The sequence below is a fragment of the Bombus pyrosoma genome, linkage group LG7 (genome assembly GCF_014825855.1).
Source record: "Bombus pyrosoma isolate SC7728 linkage group LG7, ASM1482585v1, whole genome shotgun sequence".
In the NCBI taxonomy this organism is placed as follows: domain Eukaryota; kingdom Metazoa; phylum Arthropoda; class Insecta; order Hymenoptera; family Apidae; genus Bombus; species Bombus pyrosoma.
Genome location: NC_057776.1, coordinates 19,413,603 through 19,430,502, shown reverse-complemented (window position 1 = coordinate 19,430,502; position 16,900 = coordinate 19,413,603). Strand labels below are relative to the sequence as shown.

The window sequence follows — 16,900 nt, the reverse complement described above, 5'->3', positions numbered from 1 at the left end:
ATCATATGGCTAACCGTACTTGCTATGAAAGTACAAACTATAGTACATCATGGAGTTAAAAAATATGTGTTTTCAAATAAACACGATAGTTTTTAACGACGTGGAATGTTCATCGTTTCACGTGGTAAACTCTTTCACAAAACTCAAAAATGGTCTCGTGTCAGATCTTTTGGTTAATTTTCTATCTCGACTTCCCGCGTCGTACAAATATTAAAGTTGCGTACGTATTCGATATATAGATAAATGTTTCCGATATGGTACGTTAACAGTGGGCTAAGCACCAGAAAAAATATTAAAATCAAATATATTTGGAATTTAGTCGAACTATATATGGTCCTCTTCTTTGTTAGATTGTGCTGGTGTCGCCGGTGTTGGATCATCATGGAACAACGGATTCTTTACTTCCATTTCACCAGTCTTAACAAAAACACATTAACGATGTAACATCGTTATACGATTCTGGCGATCTAACTAAGTATAAATGTAACTTACAGAAGCCAGTCCTGGGCATTCGTAAACAGTGTAGTCTCCTTCCTCGTTTTCCTCCTCGCTCTCTGCTTCGGATACAGAGCCTGGGTCTCTGGTTGCAGAAACACGACTACACAAATCATTATCCAAACAATACTCTCTAATTAGAATAGAACTTTTAAAAACCGCTTCGACACTTGCAAAAGTTTTCACAAAAATTCTCACTGAGCATTTCCCATACCCATTTTCTTTTAAAGATCGCAATAAATCGAAAACATGAAACAAGGATAGTTGTCGCTTCAAATGCGTTATTTAAATGACTTACTTTTCCATAGCGATGATTTGTTGTTTCTGATGTTGGAAGTGATACATCTGAGCAGACTGCGCGAGCCTTTGGTCTCCAGATGGTGATATCTCTTTATTTGGACCAGTTACACCGTAAGCTGGATATTCTATATCAGCAGCCGCTTTGGCACCCCGTTTTAATCTGTTAAAGATCAAACGATAACGTTAAGTAAAACTTTAGAAATCAGTTGTACGATCGTTTATTAACGTGAAATATTATTTATTATACTACCTGCACCATGTCAAAGCGATTAATACGAGAGCAAACATCGCCGCTGCGCTGCAGCCAGCAACGATAGCTAGAAGAAAACGGGGCAAATTTGGCATTTTACATAATTCCAAGCGACAAAGAAAATCCATTGACCTACCAATAAAATATATATCATTATTCAAATCCTGGTTTACAGGTACGAACATCGGGTTGTACTCCATACGTCGTTCCAACTCCGGTATCACGATCACCGACGTGTCCTTAAACTTGGACTCCATGTTTCCCGCCTTCTCCTGTTGCATCGTGTGTCCTTTTCCAATCGCTGTATTCTCTCGTTCCCACTTCGTGTTATTTTTCATCGATTGCTCAAAATCCGAGTTATCTTCGTTATCTGTTAATCACAAGGGATATGGTGATAACAAAGAGAAATACGCAAAATATTTGGAAAATATTATACGCGTATGAAATGAAATTAGTGAAATATGCATATTTATTAAGTTTGACGTACCTAAGAAAAAAGGAGCATCCTGATAATATCTGGGATCATTGGGCTTTACAGCGAACGGTTGTCTATCGCGTAAATTCGATTCGAAAGTAAAATCCGGAGTGGTCGCTTCCAGCTTTTCTATCTGTATATCATTTTTGCCGTACTCGTTCATCGATCCACTACTGTACCTTCCGTGAAATTCCAACGGTTCCTCCTTCATTCCCCTGTCCAAGTTGGTCTCGTCGAAAGACAAATGTTTCGATAATGGATTCCGATCGTACCCGTAGTCATCGTCTTGAAGATTCGTATCTTCGCCATTCATTTCACGGGGAAGATAAGGCAACTTAAAGTTTGGATACTCCAAAGAACTTTCGAGCGGGTTCAACTCGTATAACGAAAAATAATGCCCCCTTTCTTGCGGTAATTCGTTGATCGGCTCGTTGTATCGCGTTTGCCGATAGTTCCATCCTTTTGCTTTCTCCTTTCTTTGAATATCCGCCAAGCTGCCTTTGTTGATCAACGCTTCCAGAATATCCCTCTCCTTTTGGCGATCCAAGCCCAGATGATGCTTCTTGTGAGCTTGATTCGCCAACAGCGAGAGAAAATGCGTTCTCTGCCCCTCGAGGTACTTCATCAATTGCCTAAAAGCGATTTCATCTGGAAAAATGATCGCGTTATTGTTTCTATCCAATCATGTAGAAATTCATTTTCCTGCGTGCAACTTGTTGCGTCTTAGTTAATAGGTCTCGGTGTTTGATTTCGCAGCTATTTTTATTACTTATTAAATGTAATAAACTCGAGCGAAACGACGTTTCAACAAACTATACAACACACAACTCACAGTTATCGGTTTACTTCCTAATGATATCGTAGAAACTTGTACAGGAAGTTTCTGCGGTTAACAGCCACGTCGTTTAACGCACGACGCGACGCGTGCATTGCTGCAACTCTGATAAACATATTTCTATTCCGTTGGAAACTATGGCACGCGGACCGTATAGTCGTGTACAAGGCAAATCCTCTTTGTCCGCCCAAGTGCACGTATATCGTCTAACTAGATTTCTTGTTTCTAAATAAATCATATATTCGAAGATGAACGGATAAATTATTCGATGGAACCGTGTTCCGAAAGAAAAATTAAATCCAAATTAAAGAGGAACGAGCAACAACTGTTTAACGTCGAGGTCGTCCACACGAAAGCATATGCAAACTTTGAACGAACCCAAACATTCCTTATAAAACTTGAAATTTAAAACTTTCGCTCGTACATGAAAAACAGATGAAAAATTGATAAGAAATGGGACTAGTGTGGCAGAAAATTGGAAGGAAAGGCAACGTGAAAACTATCGATTGCGTCGTGACGATGACATTCGCGCTATCTTGCAAGGTATCATCTCTTCGGATCATGCTCGAACGTTATTACGAATTCAACGAACCTATAGAAAGACAATAGCGAAAACGTAATAAAAAGAGGCGGAAGATCGTGAACCTTGAATCGAGAGCAATGCTACACCGTGGTGTCATTACCCTCGAAAGGAGCAGTGTTTTCGGGCGAACGGACGATATGCTCACCTCGATAAAAATTCAGTTCACCAGTAGAGAGGGTGACGAGAACGCAGCAGGGTAGCAGTAGCCATGTGCAGGTGCAGAGGGTCGATGTCATCATCACCGTTTCAACTGGCAGGTGTTAGCCAGGTGTGGTATCCACAGGTTTTTATCGTCGTCCCGTCCGTCGTGGTTCCATATGTAAGCACGTCATTTCATTGAGGGCAGACAGAGAGTTTGCGCGGTCAAGTTCCGCTGCAATCAATACCGCTATTACCCTTTCCACCGCGATATCGTCGTCGATGAAACCGACACTTGCCCTTCTGCAGACTTGTTTCCGTGTTCGATGCCCCGCGTCTGTAGTTTTACCCTCGAGCTCGGTCCTATTGCAAATACTACCTATATCTAGAAATAACATTTACCACGGTAGCCACCATGAACCTATGTATCGGGCATGGCGCGGTGTTCTTAAAATTCCGATCTAATCGAATATTTGAAGAAATTGTAAGTACGATGGCATTTTCGAATTGACAATGCATCGATATACGTGTTAATTGAAAATATTATATTGTTTCTAACGGTCAACGGTTGGAATACTTGTCTTCTTTTAAAGCTTTTAAAGTATTTCAATTGCTTTTTTTAAACGATCTATATGTTATGATAACGATGATCTATATCTTCTATAACAAAGGTAAGATTACTTAATACCTTTATCCGCTTATGTCTCGAATACATGCGAAAGGCATTCGAAAAAGTCAATAATATCGACTCGTAAAACACTTTAAAATCTGCGGCGAGAAATAAACGACACTTAAAGCATAAGAGTATGTACTTACGAAAAGTTGTACTAGAAATGAAATACAATCCCTTAAAAGTAAATCGTTGATCCTTTCGATATTTGATCCCTTTCCCTGTTGTTTGAACGATATTTACTTTCGTAACATGATGCGATTGATAACACTTTCAACACTATATGAAAAAAGAAATTCCATCACTATGCGTTGTGAGCGTTTTCATCACTGTGCCATCAATGTACTGCTAATCGCAACAACTGTTCAACGGGTATTAACATTATGTCTATGTATATCTGACTCAAATCACACACGATACCAGTCAGCATTTAATACTTCATTTTATTTAGTTCAGCTCTTCGAGCCCGATAGAAGTATTTTGAATTATGCTCGGGTTAACTCGAAGGAAAATAACAATATTATTTTCTATCGAAATAAACGAAAGTTAACGTTGAAACGATAATTACGAAGAAGGAAATAGAAAATCTTATTTATTAAGAGAAAGAATTCCAATAACTTACTAAAAACATCAAAATACTTTATTTTAATTACAATTTGTAATTGATATTTTGTATGATTAAGAAAAATTCGTGTTTATTCGTGATATATTTACCGCCACATTTTGAATTTAAGATTCTGACATATTCAACGAACATCTCGAAATTCTCGAAAAATTGATTCTCGTGAACGAGACTGCGCGGAATATTCATACACGAAATTCTGGCAAGAATACAAGCATAGCTATGGATGTTGTATAACAACTTGATAATACACTCACGAGATTTATACATTTATCACATATAGTCTAACTCGTACAATCATTCTGATACATACTTGTACTTCAACGATACGAATAAAGCTATTATTTTCTTTACATTTACAGAGAGAACTTTTGTAAATCGCTTGTTGTACTTGAGTACGTTTATGTATCAAGATCACAAATTAGGGATTCGCCTCTAGAAAATGTGCGTGATGGCTTTTTATCCCCTACGTTTTGCTTTCTCTTCCGATTGGTCACCCCATCCGCTGCATCCATCATCCTCAAGATTTGAGTTTGATCAGAGCAATCAACCGGTGCAACAGATATATCTCTGACAGCTCTGAACTTGCCGCAATTATTCAGGTGTTCGTTTTCCAAACGGAAAAAATTCCATACAAATCTCCTATTAGGAAGGAGCAGCAATTACTTCGAAATCAAAATTGTACGTGTAATCAATCTTTCTACGTGACAATTTCGAATGTAATAAAGTGATGGATAAATACGAGCTTGAAAGCATAAATTAAACCATTAGTTGACTTAACATGCGAAACATGCAAGTTAGTATACAATATACAAATAAGGAAAAAAGAATTCATTTCATTGATAAATGGAGGCTATACATTGTATATATATATATATATATATATATATATATATATATATATACGTATACATGAAAATGATTATGTTTACAAATTAAAGTATACAAGAATAAAAGATGCAATTACAAGATGACAATTTCAATGATCACGAAACGCCGTCCTTTCATCATCGTCGCTGTTCGTACGATCCATAAGATGTATAGCAGCCTTCGGTTCATCGTGTTCGTTGCGTCTGTAAGGCCCTATGGAGATATCTCGGACAGCTCGAAATTTGCCTACATTGTATAGGTGTTCGTTTTCCAGACGAAAATAATTCCATATGTACCTTCTATCAACTGATTAGTAAGGCGAATTGATACATAATATTTCTTACGATAAATAAAAACGTTTACGTAGTTACTGATGATAAATCGACGATAATAAAAAATTACTTAAACATTTAACGAAGACGAAAGAAAAGATTAATGCGATTAATGAAATACACGATGGAATGAATAAAACAGGGATAAAAATTAAAAACAAACAAAAATTTTATTTTATTGTTTATTATGATTTATTAGTTGTTTCATTTAGTCAACATTGCTTTATAAATCTTGTGTGACTGAAATATAAAATGATTTTAAATTTCATGCAAACGAAAAATGTCATCAAGCTTGTCTAAAAATGAGACTACATAACGATGTGCAGTATGAAATAGATCATACATGGATGTACAGCCAAAGTCGCAATTTCTAAAAATATATCCATGTTGCTAACGATATCAACTTACTTCTAACTTACCTGAACACTTCCAATGGCGCAATTATAGAAACCATTAAATCTGCATGTACGTATCCCATTTCGGTGAGAGACAACGAAAATGCCCAACCAAAACGGAGTATAAAATCTTCGATTATTGCAAAATAATAATAGTACTACAACATAATATAAATATCTGCATAGATATGAAATATTACTGCATAGATATAAAATTACTGTCTTAATTTATATAAACAATCAATCTTACCGGAGAGGAATAAACAATTTCTTCCCTTAGAAATTTATTTTCTCCTGCATTATTGTCAAACAATCCCCAATCTAATTTTATATCCCATGTGTACGTGAAACAAGAACTCATAATACTTACGATTATCCATAAATAAAAATAGGGATTTTCGGTAGACATCACGTAATACTCTGCAAGGTAGTGATTACTCTGGACGTATTATAATTCTTTCGTTATGTTAACTATTCTTAAAGGTACTTACTAGCATTAGTTAAATATAAATAAGAAAATACTACAACGAAGAAACTAGTAGCGTATTTCGCAGCATTTACAAGGTGAGGGAAGGCTTCCTTTGTATCTCTATATCGCCGTAGACACTGTGCAAATCGAAACCATGCTGGCAAACAAGCTACAAATAATCTCATTGATAATTCGCGCATTATACAAGTTTCTGCATCTACCAAAAAATTACATCAATTAGGTAATTACTAACTTCTGTTGAGCTGTAAAATTATAATTTACAATATCTAATTACGAACCAGTGACGTCGGTCCACGAAGAATTTTGCACATAAAAGCAAACGAAATATTGAAAATCTAAGAAAACAGTATTTAGCGAATTAAGTTGATCAGCAAGCCAGAAGTCAGCAAATCCGACATAGAAAAATGGAGCGCAAAATATTCTACCCAAGACACGGAGTGCCCAAAATCTAGCTTCATAACGTAATGTTTTTGTTGGATTGAACAAAAACAAAACTAGTAATATATACAACAACATCTGAAACATAACTTACATATATCTTTTAATAATTTTATATGTTACAAAGACTTACAGGCTGAACAAATGGCGGTATTCCTAACGTTTCACTGTATAAAAATCCCAAAATTGATAGAGACCAAACCAATCCAAATACACTAGCCATTTCAATAATGTGCTAAAAATATATTATATATGTCAGTAACTTGCATGCATAACATTTACAAAGTATACAACCTGCTCCGATAAGTGATTACGGGGATCCAGTTCAAATATTAAAACGTGATTTACGCCAGAAGATCTCCATCCGTATACATTAATTCCCATGAGAAAAAGGAACTGAATCATAAGAAGTGGTCCACGATATAATCTACATAAAACTCGCCAATTATTGTTGTCACTATAACGTGCACCTATCAAATGATACAAATATTAAAAACTTCTTTATACGTGCATTGCATGTGTCTGGCTACCTGAAAGTACCACTGCTATAAGAAGGACCACAAAAGCCCCCGAAAAAAGTCCCACTTTGAACGTAATCCATGGAGAAAGCTGTTCTCCAAGTGGAGGGACTCTTAGACGTTTCATAGCACGTTGTCTATCTCCATGTTCTAAATCTCTGGTAACCAATGCTTCTGTTTCTGCGATGAGTCTGTCTATATCTTTGTGCGTGTGAAATAACGCTGTATCTACATGCTCTGCTCTCCATTTTGCCCCAAGATCTATATTTAAAAGCTAACGTAACAATTTTCCATTAATTATTGTAAATACAAACTTTTATGTACATTAATTGTTTCTACTCACTTTATCGTGTTTTTTTAATATCTTTCTAAATCCAGTAAAATTAAGATTCTGGTAATTTTGAAGTAAAATGAGAAAGAGATAAAATTCGGAAAAAGCTAATTTCAGTTCTTGAAGTTTTCGTGCTGAAACTGGCTTTTTGTGCAGAATATTGTTACGGTAACGGATTTTACGACTTCCCTGTACCTGCTCAGAAACTGACAGAATTTCACTTAATTCATTGTTGAGGGTTGCAAATCTACGTGTTGCTTCTGCTAATTTTTCTAATGAAATAGACAAATAATTAATATACTTTTTAATTAATATAGTAAGTAAATTAAATAATTATTGTAAGATGAAAAATTTACCTGAATAGAACGTATTTATCTTTGCCAATTCCTTATCACAATAGTGAAAAAATTGTTCGTCAAATTTGCTAAAATAACGTTCTAATATGTGGGATTCCGTTATGTCTGCAGCTGGTGCTTGTTCTACCGCAGCATAGAGCAATGCCTTCATTTCCTATAAAATAATATTTTTATTTTAATATACATTTCTTAAAACGTTTGATTATTAACTACCAATTTATAAAGTTGACATTAGATCGAAAATAAACATTTCTAATTCCTTTACCTCGTAATTTATATATTGTTTTCTCCATTCTGGTGTAATATGAGCACTTAAGTGCTCTGTGAATTTCATTTTTTTTTTTTTTATGAATTAATTAATTCGACAACTGTAGTGTTCGAATTTCACCGGCTGTACCATTGCACATATATCACGATTAATTGTATATGAAGGAGATTCATAAATTATTTTAGAAAAAACATGTTAAGCATACGATAGATACCTTTACGTAGAATTTCTTTGAGGTTATAGAATATACATATACTGCATTATATTATAATATTATTATCATCGAATTTTGAACATTCATATTGTTGTTTTAGTCAATGGCATTAAAGTTAGTACGTTCTTATATTATAAATGTTAATATTTTATATACAGTTCTTTAATTGATAGAAAAGCAATGCTAAGAAATAAGATTATTATCATGTCAACAAGACTAGCTCTTACGGGATATAAACAAATGCGATGGGTAATTAAGAACATTTATATTAATATATTGTTCTTATAGGAATAATCATAGATTATTATTTTCTATTACTAAGTAATATAAGTTCATGTCTTATTTTTTTATTTTATATTAATTATCATTTTATATTACTAAGTATATACATGAAAGCACAAATTTAGATATTGCTTTCGTTTTATTAGTTCTCAACAAAACAAAGAATGAAAGTTATAGATACTGTGAATGAATTACTTTCAAATAATAGACTTAAACATAAACAACACCCAGGTATATTAAAACCTAAACAAGTAGAGCAACCGAGTTGGCTTGCAGACACAGTTCGACAGATTCTACATGGTAACAAGCTTAAAAAAAATATGTTGTATATCATTAATATAAGACTTCATGATTGTTATGTTTAAATATTTCAAATATTAACTTTATATTTTTACAGATAGAACCATTTCATTACAAAGCATATCTGCAAGCAGTCAAAAATTGGCAGCACATCTATATAATCGACAGCCTCCACCAGAAAAGAAAGATGTTCGTTTGAAAATGAAAGAAGTTAAGACAAGACTTAGCCAACATGAAACGCAAGATTCAAATAACGGTGATAAATTTGAAGACTCAGAAGCTAAAAGGCTTCTTAAAACCCTTCTTTATAATTGGGCACCGATTCAATATGATGCCTACACAAGCTTAGCATATTTAGTTAAGAGAAGTATGCCTGAATATTGCGTTTTGTATAAAATTTTCAACGAAATTGTTAATAATGATAAAAATTTCACGCCAAAGACATTATTTGATTTTGGTTCGGGTACTGGAACAGTTATGTGGTAAGATACAGTATACATAAAAATTATTTTTCTTTCTTCTAAAGGTATTGAAGTAAAATTATTATGGGAGTATAAATCTAATTTCACTAGGGCAGCCTCAAAATTCTGGGTTAATTCTATTAAGGAGTATTATTGCGTTGATATTTCTAAAGATATGCATGAATTGTCTGAATACCTTATAAAAAGAGCTATACCACAAGTTAAACCAATACATATTTTCTATCGACAATTTTTTCCTGCGTCTCCAATTGTAAGAATATAACTTATATCGTATTAGAATATCTAAAACAGAGTTTAGAGATGTTGTTTCTATTGTAGCCAACTTACGATATTGTAGTGAGTGCGTACTCTTTATTGGAATTACCACATCAAATGTCTCGTCTTGAAATAATTTCAAAATTATGGCATAAAACAGAACGATATTTGATTATTATAGAACAAGGAACGAATGTTGGATTCAGAGTAAGCTATACACACTCTTAAAAATGTAATTGATTTTAAATAATGTATTTATAACTATATTTTACCTTTATTTATAACTTTAATTTAAATAGCTAGTTAACGAAGCACGAGAATTTATACTGAATTCTAAAAATGCCCATGATGCTCACGTATTTTCACCTGTAAGTATTAATATAACCATCATCTTATGGTAGACATTAATTTAACATATAATATTAACATTTTAGTGCCCTCACGATACATTGTGTCCTAGATATGCGACAGATGACACTCCTTGTAATTTTGAAATTACTTATCTAACATTACCTATTGGTGGAAACTCGATATATAAACGTGAATGTTACTCGTACGTGGTACTCAAAAAAGGTACTTTAGCACGATATTACATAGTAATGTCAGTTATATGTAATGAAAATAATCTAGGAACAATAAATAAATCTCCCAGTATATATTTCTTTTTTAAAAATGTATAATTTTTTAGGTAACCGTCCCGAAAATGATTGTAAGTGGCCTCGAATTGTCAGAGAAGTATTGAAACGTTCTAAACATGTTATATGCCGTATGTGTACATCTTCCGGAAAATTAGAAGAACAAATTTTTACCGCATGGAAAGATGGAAAGTGTGTATTATCTAAGTTTTAAAAAAATGTATTATAAAAGAATTTCAGTGACGTTAATGTAATGTTTTGCATTTTTAGAAATACGTATCGTTGTGCAAGGAATAGCGAATGGGGTGATCGTCTACCTTTTGCAACCGAAGAAGTAGAGGAAGAAGAAAAAGTAGAGCAAGAAGGAGAAATAGAAAAAGAGAAAGAACATATATGAAATAATTTATGTGTAATTTAGTCACTGCACAATAAAAAAAATATTTGATTATATTTACGTTTGACTGTGTTCACAGGGAGACACGTATGCGGTGTGACTCGTCAACGAGAATCATAAATTCTCGTCTCGATTAGTATCGACACTACGAATAAGCCGATTCCCTACTTCGATTACAATTATAGGAATATTTAGATCGAATCTGACACAGGGTTTTAAAGTTTAAGTATAACTGTACATTTCACAGAGAACACCTTCGGATACTGAATGTGCGAATGTGTACGGAACGGTACTGTTTTACTGCGTGCCTTGTGCGGAAAGCTGAGCGTAAGTGATATATGTGGAAAAGATGAGAACTTGAGATGGACGAGTCTAGAACATAGGACAAGCGGATTAGTCGATTAAAAATTTCGGTGAAGAAGTAAGGGCAACGGTCATCGCTGTTAATTAGTTGGAAGAACTGATAGGAAAAAATGAGAACTGACCGCCCCAAACTGAAGTCCCCAAACGTAGATACGGAGCGTACCCCCGAGTGACGCACGCGGAAATCGCGCGTGTCCCAACATTTAATCGTTAGTTACAGTTAATAAAACCGGGGAGCGCCTCGATAATGCATCGTAAAAATAAGGGATTCGACGGCAAACATTATTAAACCTTATTTCAGACAGATTTTAGGCAGAACAGGCAGAATTAGTGATAATAAAGGATAATTTTCGGCACGGCAGTAACGACTTCTTGGGGATTATTGTTGGTCCGAGTGAATATGTTAAGGGAAACATAGACGGAGAAATAAGACTGAAGAAGATACATGGCATCTTTAGAAAATTAGAAACGGCTGCTCTCGAACGGTTGTTGTAGCTGAAGAAATGGCCGAGTGTTTAATGACTGAGTCGCGGTACGGAACAATTTATTTGATCATTTCAGTTTCATGCTTGATGCTCCTTTTATTTACTGCAATAAAATTTACTTCTAAAAAAAGAATTATTCCGATAAGACTAGTTAATTTATTTATTTAGAAATCACGGGCACAAGCTCTATATTTTGTACAATGAAGAGAAACGCTTGTAATAAGAAAGAATGACAGATATACGACAAAGAAAACAAAAAAAAAAAAAAGAAATATAAATATATGAGAAAAAAGACGAACAAAGCAAGTTATACTATAGTAACACGTTAAGAGTCAAATAATTGCAACGCTGATCGCCTGGACTTATAGTAAGATCTAGAGAGGATATCGACTCGTTCAAAAATACTACAATACTTGCATAGTTCAGAAACTGTGAGATCGTTGGAAAAAAGGAGTCAACTCGGAAGACCACGGTATAAAGAACAAGCATTGGAATTACTAAGACTCGAAGTAACTGAAGGACTGTCAATGTAATTATTAATGATTTTAAATAAACAGAAAAGAAAAATGCCAGCAACTTCCGCTTCTCCAGTGCGCTTCTAAAAATTAATTTTATTATTTACAGCTAGATATCGTTAATATGTATAACTTTCACCAATATTAATAAATTATTCTACTCATGATGCGCGTATAATGGTTGAACTGTATTTAAATTGTATAAGATTGCTATTAAATAAATTTAAATGGCCTAAACGATCTTTCATTTTGCGGACAGAAGATAACCGTATTAAGCTGTATCATAAAAATGTTACTCAACAAGTTTTAACTAAAGATACAACTTAAGGCTGTTATCTTCTGTCCGCAAAATGAAAAATCATTGGATACGAAGAGGGGTATTTAAAAGCCGTTTGCAGGCTGGACCACGGCCAGTTTTGCGTGCACAACAGAACAGCAAATTTCTCCAGATGCAAGGTAAGATTGATTTAAGGATACGAATAAATGTATCAGACAGATTATCGCTTTAGCAATTTTTAATAATCCAAACTCGATGTAAAAATTGTTTCTATATCGATTTGCATTTTATCTAATTTTAAAACAAATTTTCTAAATTAATCATTGATAAATTATTGCGCTAACATTTGAACGCTGTAAATTTATTATTTATTGGTTTTGATTGTATTTTTTTTATTCGTTCGCAAAATATTATTTATGAAGAAAATACAAGACACAAGAAAATATGTTGAAAAGGGAGACACAGGGAGTTTGTATAGGAAACTTTAGAAAATAGTTTACAATAATGAAAATTTAATTGTCGTACAATTCATATAAAATAATTTTAAATAGTGAAGATAAAAAGGTGGTTTTAATAAAGGAGAAAGAGGAGACAAAGTGCAACTTGTCACGATAATATTGTTGATAATATTGTGTATCGTAGACATGAGATCAGTGATCGAAGATGGAATTGGAATATATCGCAAAAGATAACGCGTTTGGAGAAAGAATAAAAACGCTTAAGTGTATGCACCGATTACGCAAAGAGTTATGAAATAATGAAAGTGAGAGCATGTTTCGGCCCTTCCGTGTAACTTTCTCTCACAAGTCCGCGTGTATGTCCACTTTCTTCCTCAAAAGCGCGGCGCAAACCCACGATTCAAAATAGTCGAAAACGGCAATCGAGGTGAGAGTCGAATTCCGCATCTCGTTTAATCACTTTCCCTTATCGAAACTGTTGCAAGCGTATTTCTAAAAGTTTTTTTATGACAATGTATATCCATATGAAACATTATATTCCGCTTAAGACACTATATAATTGATATAGTATATACAGTCTAGAATTTATTTATGCAATACTCTGTTTTTTCGGGTTGATTTTTTTTTTGTTCTCAGATGTGATCTCAGATTTTGTGACCCCGTTACTAGAATAAGCAACTTGCTACGCAAATAATATGTCCGAAGGAGCTGTTTTCATAAGTTGAGGCAATCAGCGTTGTTCTTCCTTAACTTCTTACGTAACTTCCTTTGCCCGTCTTCTCTTCTACGTCTTTTCTCTCATACATCTATTACATTCTTTTCTCATCTTTACTTCCTTTGTTGTACATTCATTATTCATTATTGTAGTAACTGCTTTTCTTCCCCGTGCCGTACGGTTTGCGGCCGCGATTTTCCAAATAAATAAATAAATACATTTGCGTTAAAATATCGAGTAGCTTGTAAAGTAAACTTAATAAAATAACGGTATTAATTGTGTTCGCAGTATGTTTTCCACGGTGGTGTTATGTATAGTACTACTCTTACTGCTACTATATCTAGGATCGCGGAAACCAAAAGGATACCCTCCAGGTGCTTATATTCTCTGACTTATATTTCCCTTAATTTATACATTTTTAACTTCCTCCCCCGAGCCGATTATCAATTAGTAAAAAAAGAAATCGAATAAAAAAATTATTTTCAACAATTTGATAAATATTAAGAGAAATGCGGTCGGTGTGTGTCTAATTTTTAAGGATTTTAGGTCCAAAATGGTGGCCAATTTTGGGTTGCGCCGTCGAACTGACTCGCCTTCGCAAGAAAACTGGTTACATGTTCAAGACCTGTTTCACTTTATGTAAGAAATATGGACCAGTGGTCGGTCTGAAAATCGGCGTGAACCATATCGTGATACTAAATGATCATGAGAGCATTCGAACGATGTTCGCTAATGAAGATTGCGATGGAAGACCGCTTGGTCTACTTTACGATGTGCGAACATCCGGTTGTAGGAGAGGTAACTTCATCAGCATCAACTTTTTCTTTAGTTATCTAATTAAAGATTCGTTTTAAACGTTTAATCTTATTCGATCTTTTTCTTTTTTTTTTTTATTTATCTTTTATTCGTGTATTTGGATCTTTTCGATTCAAGGATTAATTCTCGTGGATGGAAATTTGTGGATCGAGCAAAGAAGATTCGTGTTGAAACATCTCCGTGACCTCGGCTTCGGTCGGCAAGACATGGCTGTAATAATACAAGAAGAGTGCCGATCGCTCATTGAACACATCAAAAAGTTGATCAGCGACGAACGTAATAATCGAATTAACGAATCTAGAATATATTGCAATAATAACGAGTATGACAATGGACAGATATATGAATTAATTAAAAAAGATAAGGCAAACGAGTCAGAATTAATGGAGAAGCATAGAACGAGTGAAAAGCAACTAAAAGACTCGGATCTGTACGCAAATGCTTACGGACACGGGGAAATCAAGATGGCTCAGTCCCATCCTGGAACGATAATTCCAATGAACGACGTGTTTGGAATTACAGTACTCAATAGTTTGTGGAGAATAATAGCTGGCAAAAGGTTGTTCATCCTCTGTTACTTCCAAGTATTATCTTATTTGATAGTTGAAATATCGATCTGGTCTCATTGAAAGATCAAACAGTTTTTCAATAACAAAATTTATTTATTCGAGATATCTAATTCAGGTTTAATATTGGTGACGAGGAGCTAACTTATTTCCAACGGATTCTGACACAGGCTTTAACGGAAATCGATATGTTAGGAGCACCGTTTGGTCATTTTCCGCTATTGAGATTTATCGCGCCAGAAATGTCCGGTTACAAATCGTTCGCGGAGATTCATCAACAACTTTGGGACTACTTCAAGGTAAACAAAATACCATTTGAATACTGAATGTCAATTATAGGAGAAGCTAACTAATATAATTATAGGATGAACTGGATAATCATAAGAACGACTTTAGACCAGACTCGCCGCGAGATTTAATGGACGTATATCTAACTGTTTTGAACTCTAAAAATTATAACAACACGTTTTCAGGTATTTGAACGTTAGAGATATGCTTTAAGAGTGATATTTCATTTAAATCGATTGTAATTATACCGAATTGTGTTTCAGAATCTCAATTGCTTGCCATTTGTATGGATTTATTTACAGCAGGTTCAGAAACTACGTCCAAAGGTCTTTGCTTTTGTTTTTTATATTTAGTGTTATTCCCGGAAGTACAGAAAAAGGCACACGAAGAAATAGATAGAGTAATTGGACGTAACAGACTTCCAACTCTAGAAGATCGAACGAGGTGATTCAGAAAGACAAAATTTGACAAAAATTCGATTCTGAGATTGTTATTAGAAAATGTAATATTTTTTATTGATCATCTGTATAAAATGTAATTAATTATCTCACTTTAGAATGACATATATGAACGCTGTCGTCTTGGAATCATTGAGATTCTTCGCAGGACGAACGTTAAATCTCCCACATAGAGCACAAAGAGATACTACAATAATGGGTCATACGATACCAAAAGTAAGTATCTGATTCGACCAAAGATATCGAGTACGAAACAATTGAAATTTTTAAGCAAGTAATATAGCTAACGCTATTTTAGGATACGATGCTTTTGGTAAATTTCAATGGAGTATTAATGGATGAATCATGGGGTGATCCCGAAAACTTCCGACCAGAAAGATTTATAGACGAAAGTGGTAATATTATTACGCCGCCCACGTACTTGCCATTTGGCTTCGGTAAATATTTCAACATTAAGAGACGTAATCATTTTCTTTTTTTTTTTTAATAATCATATGTTTAACACTGTTTTTTTCTTTTTTCTTTTTTTTTTTACAATAGGCAGACGTCGTTGTATGGGGGAAAATTTAGCTAGAAGCAATACATTTATTATAGCTACTACTCTGTTACAAGCATTCACATTTTCCACAGTACCTGGAGAAGAACCATCGACAGAAGATTTTGTCGATGGAGTCACCGCTAGCCCTAAACCATTCAGGGTAATGGTTTCTTTAAGGACGTAATTAAGTACGAAAGCGTTTAAAATAATTTCACTCAAAAGTAATGGCGATTTTTAATCAACTCAATCCTTATACGGTTTAATTGATATCAAAAAATTATTATGAAAATAATATCTTTGTTAATATAAGCTTATAATGTAGTATATGTAACAAATAGCGTACAGTAATTACAATAGTCCTAAGTAAGCGTATACTTTAATGTTTAAAAAATAAAGTGTATCGAATAAAGTATATTTTAATGTTCAAAAAAATATATTTTATTTTATATGAAAATACATGTGTGTGTGTATATTTACGTGTATATATATATAT

At 34.1% G+C, this 16,900-nt stretch overlaps 4 protein-coding genes across 17 annotated transcripts; 2 read left to right on the top strand and 2 right to left on the bottom strand.

The window, feature by feature from the left end:
• Nucleotides 1–65: 65 nt before the first annotated feature.
• On the bottom strand, nucleotides 66–4,111 carry LOC122569622. 2 transcript variants are annotated; one of them, XM_043730933.1, is made up of 7 exons: nucleotides 3,084–4,111; nucleotides 1,533–2,168; nucleotides 1,182–1,415; nucleotides 1,046–1,112; nucleotides 794–955; nucleotides 493–598; nucleotides 66–417 (listed from the first exon to the last, which is right to left on the bottom strand). In XM_043730933.1, the coding sequence occupies exons 1-7, from the start codon at nucleotides 3,175–3,177 to the stop codon at nucleotides 325–327; spliced, it is 1,392 nt and encodes a 463-aa protein (XP_043586868.1). In that variant the 5' UTR covers nucleotides 3,178–4,111; the 3' UTR covers nucleotides 66–324. The 2 variants fall into 2 exon arrangements, with proteins under 2 accessions (XP_043586868.1, XP_043586869.1); XM_043730934.1 differs by having other exon boundaries at nucleotides 493–580.
• A 253-nt stretch (nucleotides 4,112–4,364) lies between these two features.
• LOC122569620 (xenotropic and polytropic retrovirus receptor 1-like) lies at nucleotides 4,365–8,722 on the bottom strand. Of its 6 annotated transcripts, XM_043730925.1 has the most exons (12): nucleotides 8,581–8,722; nucleotides 8,364–8,489; nucleotides 8,099–8,252; nucleotides 7,755–8,014; nucleotides 7,424–7,685; nucleotides 7,188–7,363; nucleotides 7,027–7,128; nucleotides 6,734–6,971; nucleotides 6,457–6,651; nucleotides 6,216–6,385; nucleotides 5,990–6,123; nucleotides 4,365–5,010 (listed from the first exon to the last, which is right to left on the bottom strand). In XM_043730925.1, exons 2-12 carry the CDS (start codon nucleotides 8,430–8,432, stop codon nucleotides 4,770–4,772), a joined length of 2,001 nt encoding a protein of 666 aa, XP_043586860.1. In that variant the 5' UTR covers nucleotides 8,433–8,489; nucleotides 8,581–8,722; the 3' UTR covers nucleotides 4,365–4,769. The 6 variants fall into 6 exon arrangements, 3 of the variants coding, with proteins under 3 accessions (XP_043586860.1, XP_043586861.1, XP_043586862.1); XM_043730926.1 differs by lacking the exon at nucleotides 8,581–8,722 and having other exon boundaries at nucleotides 6,336–6,385; XR_006317526.1 differs by lacking the exon at nucleotides 8,581–8,722 and having other exon boundaries at nucleotides 4,871–5,010; nucleotides 5,336–6,143.
• On the top strand, nucleotides 8,686–10,984 carry LOC122569623 (methyltransferase-like protein 17, mitochondrial). Of its 5 annotated transcripts, none has more exons than XM_043730936.1 (9): nucleotides 8,686–8,829; nucleotides 9,009–9,162; nucleotides 9,260–9,529; nucleotides 9,689–9,894; nucleotides 9,963–10,106; nucleotides 10,199–10,267; nucleotides 10,334–10,472; nucleotides 10,588–10,726; nucleotides 10,805–10,984. In XM_043730936.1, the coding sequence occupies exons 1-9, from the start codon at nucleotides 8,761–8,763 to the stop codon at nucleotides 10,929–10,931; spliced, it is 1,317 nt and encodes a 438-aa protein (XP_043586871.1). In that variant the 5' UTR covers nucleotides 8,686–8,760; the 3' UTR covers nucleotides 10,932–10,984. The 5 variants fall into 5 exon arrangements, with proteins under 5 accessions (XP_043586871.1, XP_043586870.1, XP_043586875.1 ...); XM_043730935.1 differs by having other exon boundaries at nucleotides 9,260–9,644; nucleotides 9,735–9,894; XM_043730937.1 differs by having other exon boundaries at nucleotides 8,699–8,829; nucleotides 9,094–9,162; nucleotides 9,260–9,644; nucleotides 9,735–9,894.
• Nucleotides 10,985–11,134: 150 nt separating this feature from the next.
• On the top strand, nucleotides 11,135–16,816 carry LOC122569621 (probable cytochrome P450 303a1). Of its 4 annotated transcripts, none has more exons than XM_043730932.1 (12): nucleotides 11,135–11,500; nucleotides 11,597–11,823; nucleotides 11,945–12,747; nucleotides 14,030–14,115; nucleotides 14,288–14,539; nucleotides 14,675–15,116; nucleotides 15,242–15,422; nucleotides 15,488–15,596; nucleotides 15,675–15,855; nucleotides 15,968–16,085; nucleotides 16,168–16,306; nucleotides 16,410–16,816. In XM_043730932.1, exons 4-12 carry the CDS (start codon nucleotides 14,031–14,033, stop codon nucleotides 16,589–16,591), a joined length of 1,689 nt encoding a protein of 562 aa, XP_043586867.1. In that variant the 5' UTR covers nucleotides 11,135–11,500; nucleotides 11,597–11,823; nucleotides 11,945–12,747; nucleotide 14,030; the 3' UTR covers nucleotides 16,592–16,816. The 4 variants fall into 4 exon arrangements, with proteins under 4 accessions (XP_043586867.1, XP_043586866.1, XP_043586865.1 ...); XM_043730931.1 differs by having other exon boundaries at nucleotides 11,593–11,823; XM_043730930.1 differs by having other exon boundaries at nucleotides 11,135–11,823; nucleotides 11,945–12,305; nucleotides 12,401–12,747.
• The last annotated feature ends 84 nt before the right edge of the window (nucleotides 16,817–16,900 follow it).

Bases quoted from the DNA above. Each gene is read 5' to 3' on its own strand.
- LOC122569621 (XM_043730932.1), top strand. From the start codon at position 14,031: ATGTTTTCCACGGTGGTGTTATGTATAGTACTACTCTTACTGCTACTA. The intron at 15,117-15,241 runs GTTGTTCATCCT...TATCTAATTCAG, and splicing joins AGAATAATAGCTGGCAAAAG to GTTTAATATTGGTGACGAGG. The intron at 15,856-15,967 runs GTGATTCAGAAA...ATCTCACTTTAG, and splicing joins ACTCTAGAAGATCGAACGAG to AATGACATATATGAACGCTG.
- LOC122569622 (XM_043730933.1), bottom strand. From the start codon at position 3,177: ATGATGACATCGACCCTCTGCACCTGCACATGGCTACTGCTACCCTGC. The intron at 1,416-1,532 runs GTACGTCAAACT...TGTGATTAACAG, and splicing joins GGATGCTCCTTTTTTCTTAG to ATAACGAAGATAACTCGGAT. The intron at 599-793 runs GTAAGTCATTTA...TGATTTGTGTAG, and splicing joins CAAATCATCGCTATGGAAAA to TCGTGTTTCTGCAACCAGAG.
- LOC122569620 (XM_043730925.1), bottom strand. From the start codon at position 8,432: ATGAAATTCACAGAGCACTTAAGTGCTCATATTACACCAGAATGGAGA. The intron at 8,253-8,363 runs GTAAAGGAATTA...ATTATTTTATAG, and splicing joins AACAATATATAAATTACGAG to GAAATGAAGGCATTGCTCTA. The intron at 8,015-8,098 runs GTAAATTTTTCA...CTATTTCATTAG, and splicing joins GATAAATACGTTCTATTCAG to AAAAATTAGCAGAAGCAACA.
- LOC122569623 (XM_043730935.1), top strand. From the start codon at position 8,761: ATGCTAAGAAATAAGATTATTATCATGTCAACAAGACTAGCTCTTACG. The intron at 8,830-9,008 runs GTAATTAAGAAC...TCGTTTTATTAG, and splicing joins GATATAAACAAATGCGATGG to TTCTCAACAAAACAAAGAAT. The intron at 10,107-10,198 runs GTAAGCTATACA...TAATTTAAATAG, and splicing joins GAACGAATGTTGGATTCAGA to CTAGTTAACGAAGCACGAGA.